This window comes from Zalophus californianus, chromosome 17, assembly GCF_009762305.2.
Source record: "Zalophus californianus isolate mZalCal1 chromosome 17, mZalCal1.pri.v2, whole genome shotgun sequence".
NCBI classification, from domain to species: Eukaryota; Metazoa; Chordata; class Mammalia; order Carnivora; family Otariidae; genus Zalophus; species Zalophus californianus.
Genome location: NC_045611.1, coordinates 9,845,097 through 9,857,858, shown reverse-complemented (window position 1 = coordinate 9,857,858; position 12,762 = coordinate 9,845,097). Strand labels below are relative to the sequence as shown.

Here is a 12,762-nt window from a genome sequence, read left to right as displayed (position 1 = left end):
AAGACCACAAAACCTTGCAATTGGGTGGAGGCGGGGGGGGGGGGTGCTGCAAGTTTGGCTTGGAGCTTCCTACTAGCCAATGCAAAGAAAGGAATATAATGAGTTTATAAGCTGCTGGGATTGTAAGATCAATACAAATCAGTCCTTGTGCTGAGATATGAGGGAAAATTACTCTGTCTTCATGAAGAAACAATTGCATATTGTAACAAATGATATGCTCAACAATATTCCCTCGTAGGTAAAATAATAGGTTTCTGAAGGAGGACTGGCCATCTGTCTCTTAATTGAACCAACGACGAGGCAATACTTGGGATTTCTGTTGAGTGTGAGATCAGACGATATGATGGGGTTCTGTTGATTGGCGTCAACAGAAGTAAACTGCTGGAAAAGGGAGATTTTCATCACACTGTTCTCTATGTGGTGGTCTGATGATGTTTGGATTCCCATGGCCAATGCCAAGGGTACTGACAACCAGGGGAAGGAACTAAGAGGCAAGAGATCTAAAATCCTTTCATATAAGCAACGCCTCTCCCTTCCTTTCACCTAGAGAATAAAAGACAGGGGAGCCTCTCCATATCTACTTCCCTCTTTTTGGCTAAACTTCTTTGGGCCAGTTTTATTTCAAACTGGAAAATTAATAAACTAGCTGATTCTTCTGTCATCCACTTAGCGGTGTCCTATAACAAATCATTTGTGTCTTCTTCAATATTAATTAGCATATCCAAAAGAAATGGACTGCTCCCAGACCAGGAGCTTTGAGGACAAGAATACATCGTAGTCCACCATGATGTATAGTTAACAGAATGACAGTCCTAGCAGTCAGAAGCTCAAGCTTGGAAGTCCTATGAAAAGGGCTGGTATCCCAGTTCTGTCACCTACTATATGACCTCGGACAAGGTACTTCATCTTCTCCAGGCCCCACCTTCCTCATGCACAAAATGGAGATTGAAATGGTCCATGCTTGAGTCCCGCAGAACATAAAATGAAGACAGCTAAACATCTCTCATGAAACATTACAGGGTTGGCATCCATCACTTAGTAGATAACAGAAAATAAAGTATAGAGGCCATGGCTAGCTTGCCTTCCTTCTAAGTAGAATCTAAGCATCCCAAATCAGTGTCTTTTCCTAAGACCACCAAGCATCCCTTCCTATTTACCTAAGCTTTTTTTTTTTCTTAAGATTTTAAAAATTATATGAGAGAGAGTGAGTGAGCACAGGGGTGGAGGGCAGAGGCAGAGGGAGAAGCAGAGAAGCAGGCTCCCCACTGAGCAAGGAGTCTGACATGGGGCTTGATCCCAGGACCCTGGAATCATGACCTGAGCCAAAGGCAGATGCTTAACATTGAGCCACCCAGTCACCCCCCCCCCCCCCACCGCCATTTACCTAAGCTTTGATTTGATAATATCTTAAGGAGAGCATGCAGGACAAAGGAGAGCCAAGTGAACAATGTGGAAGACCTGGTTAGGGCTCCAGAGACTCAGCCAAGGCCCCACCGTGCACAGATGGCCATATCTACTTATATCTAAGAGTTCATGGTGTCACAGGATACACGATAATCAAGGAGTTTAAAGACCTTGATTCAAGTCCCAGCTCTGCCATGGGCTAATTGTGTTGTCTTTGACAAGTCAGGTTTCTTATCTAAGGAGTCTCTTTATTCACATCTATTTAATGGGAATAATAACATCTGCACTTGTAGCCTTTCCGGGATTGATACAAGGCTCCATGAGATGTGCGTGAAAGCACATTGCAGACGTCACCATCCGGTGATGTAACAGTTTTATTTTGTAAAGGGACTATCACTACATTTCCCTGTGTCTTCTATCACATCTCTCATCCTTTGCCTTGAGGTTTTGGGGGTCCCTTTGTCAAACCTGTCTTCATTCCTTCAGGCTGCAATGTCTTGGTAATAACTCTTTAAACATAGGCTTTGAGTGATAGTATGGGAAGAACAAATTAAGGTCTTCTTAATTAAAATTATACTAATCTGTGAGAAAAGGTTACCTAGCAGAACATTTTATTGAGCATATTCCAGCACTATTTTATTTTATTTTTTTTGCAACAATCTTAAATGTTTAAGAGCCATATAAATAAATATTAGGTAAGAGAGAAATCTGAAGATTACCCTCTATGTGAGCCCGGGTCAAGAAAATAGTCCTTGCCATCCTCAAACAGTGTCTAAGTAAAAATCAGATTATCTTAGAGAATACTGGAAACTATGATTAAGAAGGTGTAGAGTTTGGCAAAAGAACAGTGTTGGACCCCCGTTTAAGTCCCTGGCTTCACTCTTCACTGTCCGTGTGGCCTTGGGCAAATAACTTAATTATCTCTGCACAGTGTTACTGGTTTTGTTTTAAAAAAAAAAAAATGAGGTCAATAATATCTGTCCAGTGGATGATTTAGGGTTACTGATTATGGTATTTGTTTTACTTTGTGTCTTTTGGTTTCATGAGACAGGGACCACACGTGTAACACAAACAAAGAGGTTCTGTTCTAAAGACCAGTGTGGAGTAGCAAAAGAATTCTTGGAAATTAGAGGGCAGGAGGCGCACTGGGCCTGGGCTGCACCAAGTATGGAGACTGGACCTTTGCATTCTTGGCAACCCGGCAACAAAGTTTGTATAGCCCACCCTGGGGCAGGCTGCTGGGTTGCTTCTGCAGCTCTTCGTCTTTTTCTTTTAATTTCCCTACCTGCTGGCTTTTTATTTTATTTGTTAGAGAGAGAGAGAGAGAGAGAGAGAGAGAGCAAGAGAGATCGAGTGCGCACAAGCAGGGGGAGCGGCAGGCAGAGGGAGAAGCAGGCTCCCCGCTGAGCAAGGAGCCTGATGTAGGACTCGATCCCAGGACCCTGGGATCATGACCTGAGCTGAAGGCAGACGCTCAACCAACTGAGCCCCCCAGGCATCTCCCTACCTACTGACTTTTTCAGTTCTGCTTCCCTAGAGTGCAGGTCAATAGGTCCCTCTAGCTCAGTTTTATCTTTTGATGTCCTTTCTGACAGTAAGTTGTTTTCTTGCTGCAAGTTTCCTAATTCAGAGTTTTTGAGAGAATGCTCAGTTCTTAGATCAGCTTATTTATTTCATATGAAGCAAGGGATTCCTGCTTAGGTTAGGAATGGCCACTCCTCCAACAATGGGCCCACCACTGGTGCAATCAACTGTCAAAGAGATACGTTATAAACACGGCCCCCTGGACATGTTGCTTCAGCCAGTGGGTGAAGTTCCCATAAAGAGGCATCGTATGTAAAGGGTTCAAGTTCTAGACTTTGCTTGCATTCAAATCCTGACTTTGACAGTTTCTAAAGATGAGATTTTCAGCAAGTTACTTACTCTTGCTCATTCTCAGTTTTCTCATCTGGAAAATGGGTGTGATAGTTCATACCCCACAGGAGTACTGTTGAGTCTTAAACAATGAAGTAAAGCACTTAGCACAGCTCCTGCCAGAAATTGAACCCTCAGTAACTGCTAGCTGTATCCATCTGAGGAGCAGGTGCGTGGACAGGCCCTTGAACTTGGTCTGGTACAACATGTGAAGGTACTCCATTAACAACGGTTCACCACCTCTCTGTGTGGAGATGAACACTGACTCATCCCCCATCCCCTGGAATATACCCACTTCACGTTTCTTTCCTGAAGATGGGTGGCGTTCTCCAAGACCCCAGTAGAGTTGCCGCTTGCCTCACTGTGGAAATGGATGGGATGCTACGAGCTTTTATAAAGTCAGCCTCACTAAGCCTTTCTTGATGGATTTGAGTAGCTGGCTCTCGGTTTACAATCAGCCTGCCCACTTCATGCTGGGTGGGGGTCCAAGGCAGCCTGATTGAACAGCATAACAAGCGTCTAGGACAAAACCTTCTCCAGGGGTTAGCACGTTTACAGAACTGTCAAGTAATTTCTTCTGGCATTTCTCCATCAGGGTCTTGGGAAATCATAGGTTTTCACGCAAAGGAAAACACAGTGAGCTAAAATATCCATGAAACGAGAGATGGAGTGCTTGATTTGGGACATGGAAATTCCTCTTATTGTTATGTGGTGATGCTTTATTTATTTGGTTGTATTGGAAAATGGGCTGTTTCACACAAGCAAAGCTCATGGGTAGCCAAGTTTTCCCATCGCAGCTCTGAAACTGTTTTTAACTCTTGTTTAATGGGAGTCTTCCTACAATGTATCACGTACTTCTGCTTTCTTAAGAGAAGATGCACATTTAAATGCTAGCGTTTATTGGATACTTACTATGTAGCTGGCATCCTGCTTAGGTGTTTACCTGTCATTCATTTTCCTGACACCCCTGTGAGACAAGTACTACCAACCAGGAAATGGAGGCTCACAGAGGCTAAGGAACTGGTCCAAGGTGACGCGGGTGAAGGTGGTGGAATTGGGATTGGTGCCCAGGCCTCTCCAAGCTCTTAAGAAACTGGCCGTGCTATCGGAGGACAATTTGGTTGATCAGTGACCCGATGAACTGTTCACCATCAAAACGTAGGATCTCTGGAAGTCTACGAGCACATTTCAGAAATGTGTCCATTCCTCTGAGCATACCGTGGCCACTTTTTGAAAGGAGTTAGTGCTCACACTGGCAGCACCTCTGTTAGAATACTCATGAATATATTCCTTCATTCAGCAGATGTTGCCTGAGTACCTACTCTGTTGCTGTGGGCCTGATGCATGCCAGGCACTCTGGAAGCAAAGAAATAAGAGGCATGAAGCTGCCTTCAAGGAGGACACGCATTAGAGATAGTTCAGCTGGGGCAACTGTGAAACTTGCCTGATGTGTGACCAGGAAAACCTTGAGAAGGTGGCCACCCATGAACCCACCTTTCAAGGAAGGCATCCTCCTCATTGTTACCCATTCTCTATGGGGGACACTGATGACCAGGAGATCTAAGCAGAATTTGATGTTTCCTGGGCTCCAAAGAGGCCGAGGAAGGAATGGGCAAGTTGTGTTTTAAAAGTAGCTTGAGTCATCTTGCTTGGAAAAGAAGCTGTGGCCATACACTAATGGACCTTGGGCCAGACCAAGGAGTTTGGTTCCTATAACCTGAGTCTTTCTTAGAATGGCAGCTTATGAAAACAGGAAGTACATTAGAGCATCCTGCGAAAAAAATACGTGTTCAGTGGGATGTGTTTTCTCATTTGATTAGTAAATGAGTGTTCAAAGTGGTTTCTAAGACTAGCTCTTAAAAAGAAAACAACATTTTGGAGCATTGATGTTATCATTAAAATCAAGTATATAGTTTTCCAAGGTGATGGCTTAATACATTTTAATAACTTTCCTATTTCAAAATTAATATGTTAATAGAAAAAACCTAGTCCCTTTTCTCATCCAGAGAGAACTAGGATTTTTGAAACAAACCCTCCAGTATTAATCCATTGGTTCATCTGTTTGATCTCACTTCTAGTGAAGTCCCCCGGCTGGATGTAATGTAGTCCCTTGATGGCTCATATTCGCTCATATTCACTGTGTATGGCACAGTGCTGGGAGGAATCTGTGTGCTGACCGATCAGTGACAGTTGTTTTGAGACCTTTTAAATTTGCCTTTTCTCCCTCTCTCTTTCTCATAGATTGGCTGATGGCCATTGCGTCTGGCTGCTTTCCATGAGTCTTCTTATAACTTCTTCCTAGTATATTCTTTACCCTTCAGGAAGTGCTAGCATGGCTAATGACCAGGCCAGCCAATATGTGTTGTTAGAGTAGGAGTAAGCAGGCTCTGAGGGAGGACAAAGGGGCTGTCTTTTAAATCAGAGGGTACCATCTGCAGTGGCAATTCTAACTGCCAGGAAAGCATTCCTTGTCTGTAGAGATAATTGTTTTTGCTTTATTAGTGACATCCAGTCAAGTGACTGCTCTTAGGCCTATTTTGCATGAAAGAGAAAAAAAAAAAAAAGACAAGAGAGGAATGGGGGAAGGGAGAGAGGGCCAAGAAGAGGGTAGAAGAAAAGTCAAGCCAAGTGTATTCTCTTGGATTCCATTTTGAATGTCTCTCTTTTCACATTTGCCATTCACAGTGGTTTAAACTTCATTGACTTGATGGTGCGACAGGGGAACATCGACAACCCTCCCAAGACTCCCCTGGTGCCAGGATTTGAGTGTTCTGGGATTGTTGAAGCTCTGGGGGACAGCGTGAAAGGATACGAGGTAATGTGTTGACTAATGATGGAAAAAAGTAATATCTATTTGGAATCTGTTGACATATAAAAGATAATGAAAGAAATGTTTGAATCTATGGTGTGTGTTATTATTGTCATCTTACTGGTAGGTTTTATTAACACGTTTATAAATGATAGGATTTTCCACATGCCTCATGCCTTTCTCGTGTACCATCTTGGTTGCTCCTGGGAATAGCCTGGTGAAGTGGCCAGGGAAAAATTTGTCTTCCCTTTTGTTCATGTAATACAGCTGTTAACAAGAATGTCTGGCCTTGGATTAACTAGGTGTGCATACCCCCTCACCCTCCCCATGGCTCCCATTTTCCCACCACCTGAGGCTCAAAAACCAACTACAAAACGTAGAGGTTGGGGAGAAATATCCTCTGTATTTCATAATTTGGTTCCTTTATGCATTTAAGTAATCATTTATAAATGATTCTTTCAGACACTGGGAAAGTGACATTTTTGAATGATGATTTTTAAAGGCACAGGGTAGAGGTACCTGGCAATGAAACAGAACTGGCCATGGGTTGATTGCTTTGGGAAGAGGGCAATGGATAAAAAGGGTTATTATATTTTTCTGACTATTTTGTACGTGTTGAAATTCTCCATAATAAAAAATTTTTAATCGATGAAAAGATATATGACCCTTCCTACCACTGTAACGCAAATCAAATAGAATCCAGTCTCTAAAAACTGAAAAACTGTGGGCAAATCAATCACACAAAATTGCAGCAATTTGGAGTGAGAAAAACCAGTGCCAATCAGGTACAAGAGCTCTTCCTCATAACTTAAGTGGTTCCCCAGGGAGAAATGAACAGAGCTAACATTTGAGAATCCACCATAACCAGAAACATGGGCAAGTCATCCTTCTTCAGCCTTACTACAACGCTGCTAGGTAAAGATTGTTATTTTCCCTTTGAAGACGAAGTTCAGAAGAGTACAGTTGTTTCTGGGGAGGCCAGAAAGGTAGATGAACATGGATTCAAGTCACCAGATCTTCACCCCTGCTCCCAACCTGTAAATGCTGCAGAGCTAAATGCAGAAAGGAAAATCCTATAAATGCAATGCCAAAATGACCTTGGCATTGAATTGGAGCCTGCTGCTCAGGCTCAGTGCATTTGAGCCTCAATACACTCTGAAAATATCAATATGTTCCAAATTCCCTGGGATGAATGTCTGAAAATCTCATCCCACACATCAGTCTTTTTGTCACTGGTTTCCAGATAATACAGCTGTAAAGTGTTAAGAAAGAAGTAAATGCACTTCTCCCTTTCTTTCATATGACTTTGCATTTCTGTTCCCAGGTAAGCAATATAAGCAGAGGCAGCACCATCTCTCCCTGAAAGTGCTGCATATGAGAAATAGTATCTCTTCTTCACTCCCCTACCTGGTCCTAAAGGAAAAGATCATACTCCTATCACTAGTAATCCTGAGCCTTGCATAAGTAATCCATTATTTTAGAATATAACAGTAGATAGGGATGTCGTTGGCCCTGGTTCAGAAGGAGGACATACAATGCTTGATTATTTTTTTCCCCTTATATGTGATCTCTCTTTTGCTGCTTAGGCCTGGTTTACTTATTGTCAATCCTACCCTTCACCTCCACTCCCCTCCAGTGACTTTCAGCTGCACAAACAAATGAAAGAAGCCACATACAGGTTTCCAGTCTGGGTGTGACTTGGGGGAAAACCAATACTAATAGTCCCCCTAAAATTTTGACTTAAGATTTTCAACCATGTCGCAGATGGAATATCACGGGGCAGCACACTGAATAGCTCTCCTGGTTTGATGCATTGCAAGGGAAGCTTGAAAAATTGTCTCCAGAGGCACAGCAGTATAGGAATAATTGGGGCTCAGTCACCCAGGACTAATTTTTTTTTATTAACAAAATCAAATAATGAGGTGGACTGGATATTAAAAAAAAAAAAAAAAAAGCTGCCTACCTCTGGACTCAGGCTAGGGCTGATGTGATGGCTAAGCCACTCACGCCATTTTTATAAGGAAGTGATGGCGCAAAGTTGAAGGAGAGCCCTGGAGCGGTCAGCCCTGCTGGGCTGGCTGGGACTGTCACTGTCGAGGTGGTTGAACTACTCTTCACTGCCCTCTGTGTTGACACTTGAAGCCATCAGCTACTCCACGGTGCTATGTATCTTTGGGTTTTCACGATTCTGTGCAAAAGAGGATGCCGGTGTTAGACCTTGGTTATCCTCTGGTCCAAGCGGTTGCATTTAAGATGATAATTCCCAACATTCATCAGTTGGTCTTCAGCCCTTCCAGGGATTAGGACGCTCACTGCTGATGGGACAGCCTCTCCTTTCCATCGGTTCCTTCATTAGACAGCTGTTCCTTCGGCTTTGTGAGATACAGTGGGTCTGTGTTTAGCATGTGATCATTGAGCTGTGAGTTCCATGAGACCAGAAACCAGTCTGTTCTTTTTAAGAGTTAACACTGATTGTTCTTTCTTCACCTTACATGCATCACACCAAGTGTGCTGCGTGCATATTGTGTTACTTCATTTCCGTAAGGACCGTTCCCTAATATACTCATTTTACAGCAGACAAAACGTAAACAGTTACACTAATATTCTCAGAGGCGGTCGGGCCCCCTGGTGTACACCCTTTGAGAACTCTGTCTTCTTTGTAGCGCTTACCCCAGGTGTGATGAATTAATCCTGTGTATCTGGAGTCAGCCTTGTGAGACTCAAATCCTGGCTCAGCTACTCCCTAGCTACATGACCTTGGGCACGTGCTTTCATCTCTCTTGGCCTCAATTTCAATGTCTGTAAAATCTATAGCCATTCATCTGTAATGTGAGCTCTTATGGACCCATCTCATACGAGGCTTTTGTTGTTGTTTGTTGAGTAAGCTACAGAGAAAATAAAACAGGAGACTCAGTTATAAATATATAAAAGTAAAGCACACGCATATGAAAGCCATTCATTTATTAAAAATTCACTCTGACCACAGCAATTTGAATATTGTGTTTGAAAGTCATAGTCCAAGCAACTAACATCAAACAGCAGAGTGGTTCAACTTCACCAGCACTTGGCAGCTCATACAAGCTATTACTATCAGTTCACTCATTTGTGTTTCCCTTTACTAATGATGTACTATGAAAAAACTTGGCACTCTATCGTAACCACTTTAAAGGTAAGAATGCTTTTTCTTTTCATGATGTCTGGCTATGTAAACAACTGATAAAAAGAACACAGTATTCAGCCATGCCTTCATAGGGGTTTTGTAAAGATTAGGTGACATCCTTAGGACAATGCCTACCGTATAATACGTGTCCAAAAAAGGACTAGTTGTTCATCACAGCCCATGGCACTCTCCTGTTTTGCTCTAGGTCTGGTTGTTCTCGTTCAGTCTCCTGCACTTAGATTTACACAGCTCTTCGGATGCACCACATCTCACGACTACTGTGATCAGTAATCCAGTGCTAACCTTTGATGCAAATGCCCCAATAAATTAGCCTGGCAGGGAATCCCTATGGAGTGGCAGAAAACAAGTGAGAGTAGAGTTTACTCGCAGCTCTGCCTGTTTAAATTTCCTTATGGCTTAGTTCTCCTCAACTCCCAAACAGAGAGGAGATGAGAGGTTGAGTCGGTAAAATGATCTTCTGACACTAACATGCCATGGTGTGTGATGTGACGATATTGTACATTTATGCTTGGGAAGAGGGGTAGAGAACCTGGCTTTCACAGCCCCCAGCAAGTTTTCATAGATGGGCTTCAGCGCATCCATGAGTGCCTTGGAATTGGCAGGCATGTGAGAGTGAGCATATTTGAAGGTTTGGTTGCTTTTTTTTTTTTTTTTCTTCTGGGAAGAAATCTATAATTTCCCCCAGGTTCTCAAAAGGATTTGAGAAATCTTTCAAAAAAGAGTAAGAAGCTTCCATTAACCCTGTGCCTCCCCATTCCCAGATCGGGGACCGTGTCATGGCATTTGTCAATTACAATGCCTGGGCAGAGGTGGTCTGCACACCGGTGGAATTTGTCTACAAGATCCCAGACGACATGAGCTTCTCGGAGGCTGCTGCATTCCCCGTGAACTTCGTCACAGCCTATATGATGCTCTTTGAAGTTGCCAACCTCCGAGAAGGAATGTCTGTGCTCGTGCACTCTGCTGGCGGCGGCGTGGTAAGTTGGTTGGTTGTGCGTCCTCTTCCTTAAAATCATAATGGTGAAAGTGGACGGATCCCCAGTTGACAGTGAGATTCCCATGTGAGCTATGTCCATTAGTAGCGATGATCTCTGCGGTTCTGGATGAAGCTCACGTGCGTGGCAGAGCTCAGACAGATGACTGTGTTGGGGGTAGGAAGAGCCTCTGGAGTCTGAGAGGTCTCCAAATAGCATGTTAGGACTCAGTGGGTCTCAGAGATGGTTTCAGTCTTGGTATCACATTGGACCGTTGCATCAATCACTGTGCGATGCCTCATTAGTCATGTACTACTAATATTATCTGAAACACCAAAATGGTGGATGACTTACTTCTTCGATAAATTGCCATGGATTCTAGGTTGTTCCCATATTCATGACATCCTTATTCGTTTGTGTTCTGATATATTTTCTTGAGTGGGAGAGGTGAATGGAGATTGTATTAGCACACTGGTAATTAGGCATAAACCTAAGAATATCTGTGAGAATCACTGGACATGCTAATATCACCTGTCAGGTGTGTCTTTGATAAGGGGAGAAATAATGGAAATACAAAATTGCTGCCTTGCAGTTCAGGGATGGCAGAAATTTCTTCTATGGTTTGGATACGTCTCAGTGCCAGTCAGTCAGTCCCTACTGCATACCCGCCACACAGCAAGGAATGTGTTTCCATCACGATCTATGGGGGTCCAAGTAGAACTTGAGTCTTTCTGAGCGTGAGAGGTATGACTCATTCATTCAACAAGTATTTACTGAACACATACTATGTTCTGGATTCTATGGGTTAGAGATTAAAAAGAGAAGTTCATAATACAGCCTTTAGTAGGACTTGCTCTCAGTACTGGGGTTCTGTGGTTTGATGAGCTCAGAAATGAACTCATATGTTTGGGTCTATCTCAAAGATGTTTTCACTGGAAGTTCGGCCAACATTAATTTTTTTCTTATCTTGGCTTTCTATGGCCATCAAAACCCTACCTGGTGTAAAGTGCGTTTCTTTATGAGGAATACCTTCCATTGCATTAGCAAATGTGCTGATGTCTTCTGACCATGAGTAAAGATACAATAAAAGCTAAATATCCTTAGAAAAGAAATAGATTTCAGTGCCAGGGAATCTACTAGTAGCAAGCAAGCCATTTAGAATGTTGGCATTTATGGTCTCTGTGTGCTCAGCATACGAAGTGCAGGAAGTGACTTGTTTTCGTATTGTCAACATAAGCTCCAGTCTCTACAGTGGTGCCGAACCCAGTTCTGCTGGGGATCAACGTTTAAACATTGGCACTGATGAGGTTTCCTTTCATGTGTGTGTGTGTGTGTGTGTGTGTGTGTGTGTGTGTGTGTTTCATTTTTAGTTTGTGCCTGGAACAAAGAGGAATGTATCAGGGACATGTGTCTCACAAAAGGAAAAAAAATCTTGGGAGATAAAAAAAAGTTTTTAGCATGCCTTATTCTGGGCTTCTAGACACTAAAACAATGAGATGCAAAATGTGAAACAGATGAAGGCAAACAGGGAAGGGACAATGAGGTTGGAAGAGAAGTGGGTGCCCATAAATGCAGACTCATGTCCTAAAGCTTTGCTGCAGATTCTTCCTAATGGTGAACGCAAAGAAGGAAAAACAACCAGCCACAGGAGGTGGTGTTCGTTTGAGCGAAACAAAACAGTTAGTGGCGGAAACCATAGCTAGTCCTGGGTTCAGAGACTGGAAGTATTTCTCTGTTGTTTCTCATAGGAAATGTAGGCCAACATGCAATAAACCATCCTCCACAAAACTGTTATAATAAATGCAACTATTTCCGTGATGCTTTTTCTTATGGTGTGCCTGAATGTCATCTAATAGCACCAAAGTAAAGCAACACTTAGTGAAAGCAGATATCCTGGGGCCAAAAGGATGTGGTCTGGTTTAACCTATGGGGAGTTTAAAGATGTCATTGGACGGCCCAACTCTCAGGTGGGTCTCCTTGAATGGTGTTTCTCCCAACCAAGATTTGATTGGTGGTGTGCAACACTGAGTTCAAGGTGGCCGTTAGAGGAAAGATTTTTAGCCAAGTGCACATCCATGTAGGTGAATACTCAACCAAGCTGGGTGGAGCTAATGCTATTTTACAAAAATCAAGGAGTCCTAGGGAGAGCCCAGACCATTCCATTGCCCCACAGTGGAAAGAGCAGTGAGACACCCCTAGCCAGAGCTAGATTGTTCCCAAGGAAAGAAGCAGACGCTGCTCTTATGGTGCGGGGGACTCCCTAGGGAGTGCTTTTTAGGCACTATCTGAGGTACCCTGAGGAGGAATGAAGGTGCTTCCCACCCGCCACTGTTGAACAAATCTGCTAAGTGCGGCCTCTGGCTGGTGATTGCTGTGGTAGCAGGATTATGACCTCCCGCTGACATCCGGGTCCTCATCCCTGGCACCTGTGAGTAGTTTACCTTGCCTGGCAAAAGAATTTTGTGATGTGATTAAGGTAA

General features: G+C 43.2%; 1 protein-coding gene and 1 non-coding gene across 2 annotated transcripts in view; one reads left to right on the top strand and one right to left on the bottom strand.

Annotated features, from left to right (window-relative positions):
• The window catches only part of VAT1L (vesicle amine transport 1 like), a 142,609-nt gene that overhangs the window by 16,659 nt on the left and 113,188 nt on the right, over positions 1-12,762 (top strand). The window contains exons 2-3 of the mRNA XM_027620130.2: positions 6,004-6,133; positions 10,070-10,285. Coding sequence (XP_027475931.1) covers positions 6,004-6,133; positions 10,070-10,285 — 346 coding nt within the window. The remainder of the gene's footprint in view (positions 1-6,003; positions 6,134-10,069; positions 10,286-12,762) is intronic.
• On the bottom strand, positions 9,229-9,371 carry LOC113936781. Its single transcript, XR_003524356.1, has one exon. It is a non-coding gene; the product is annotated as a small nucleolar RNA SNORA15 (small nucleolar RNA).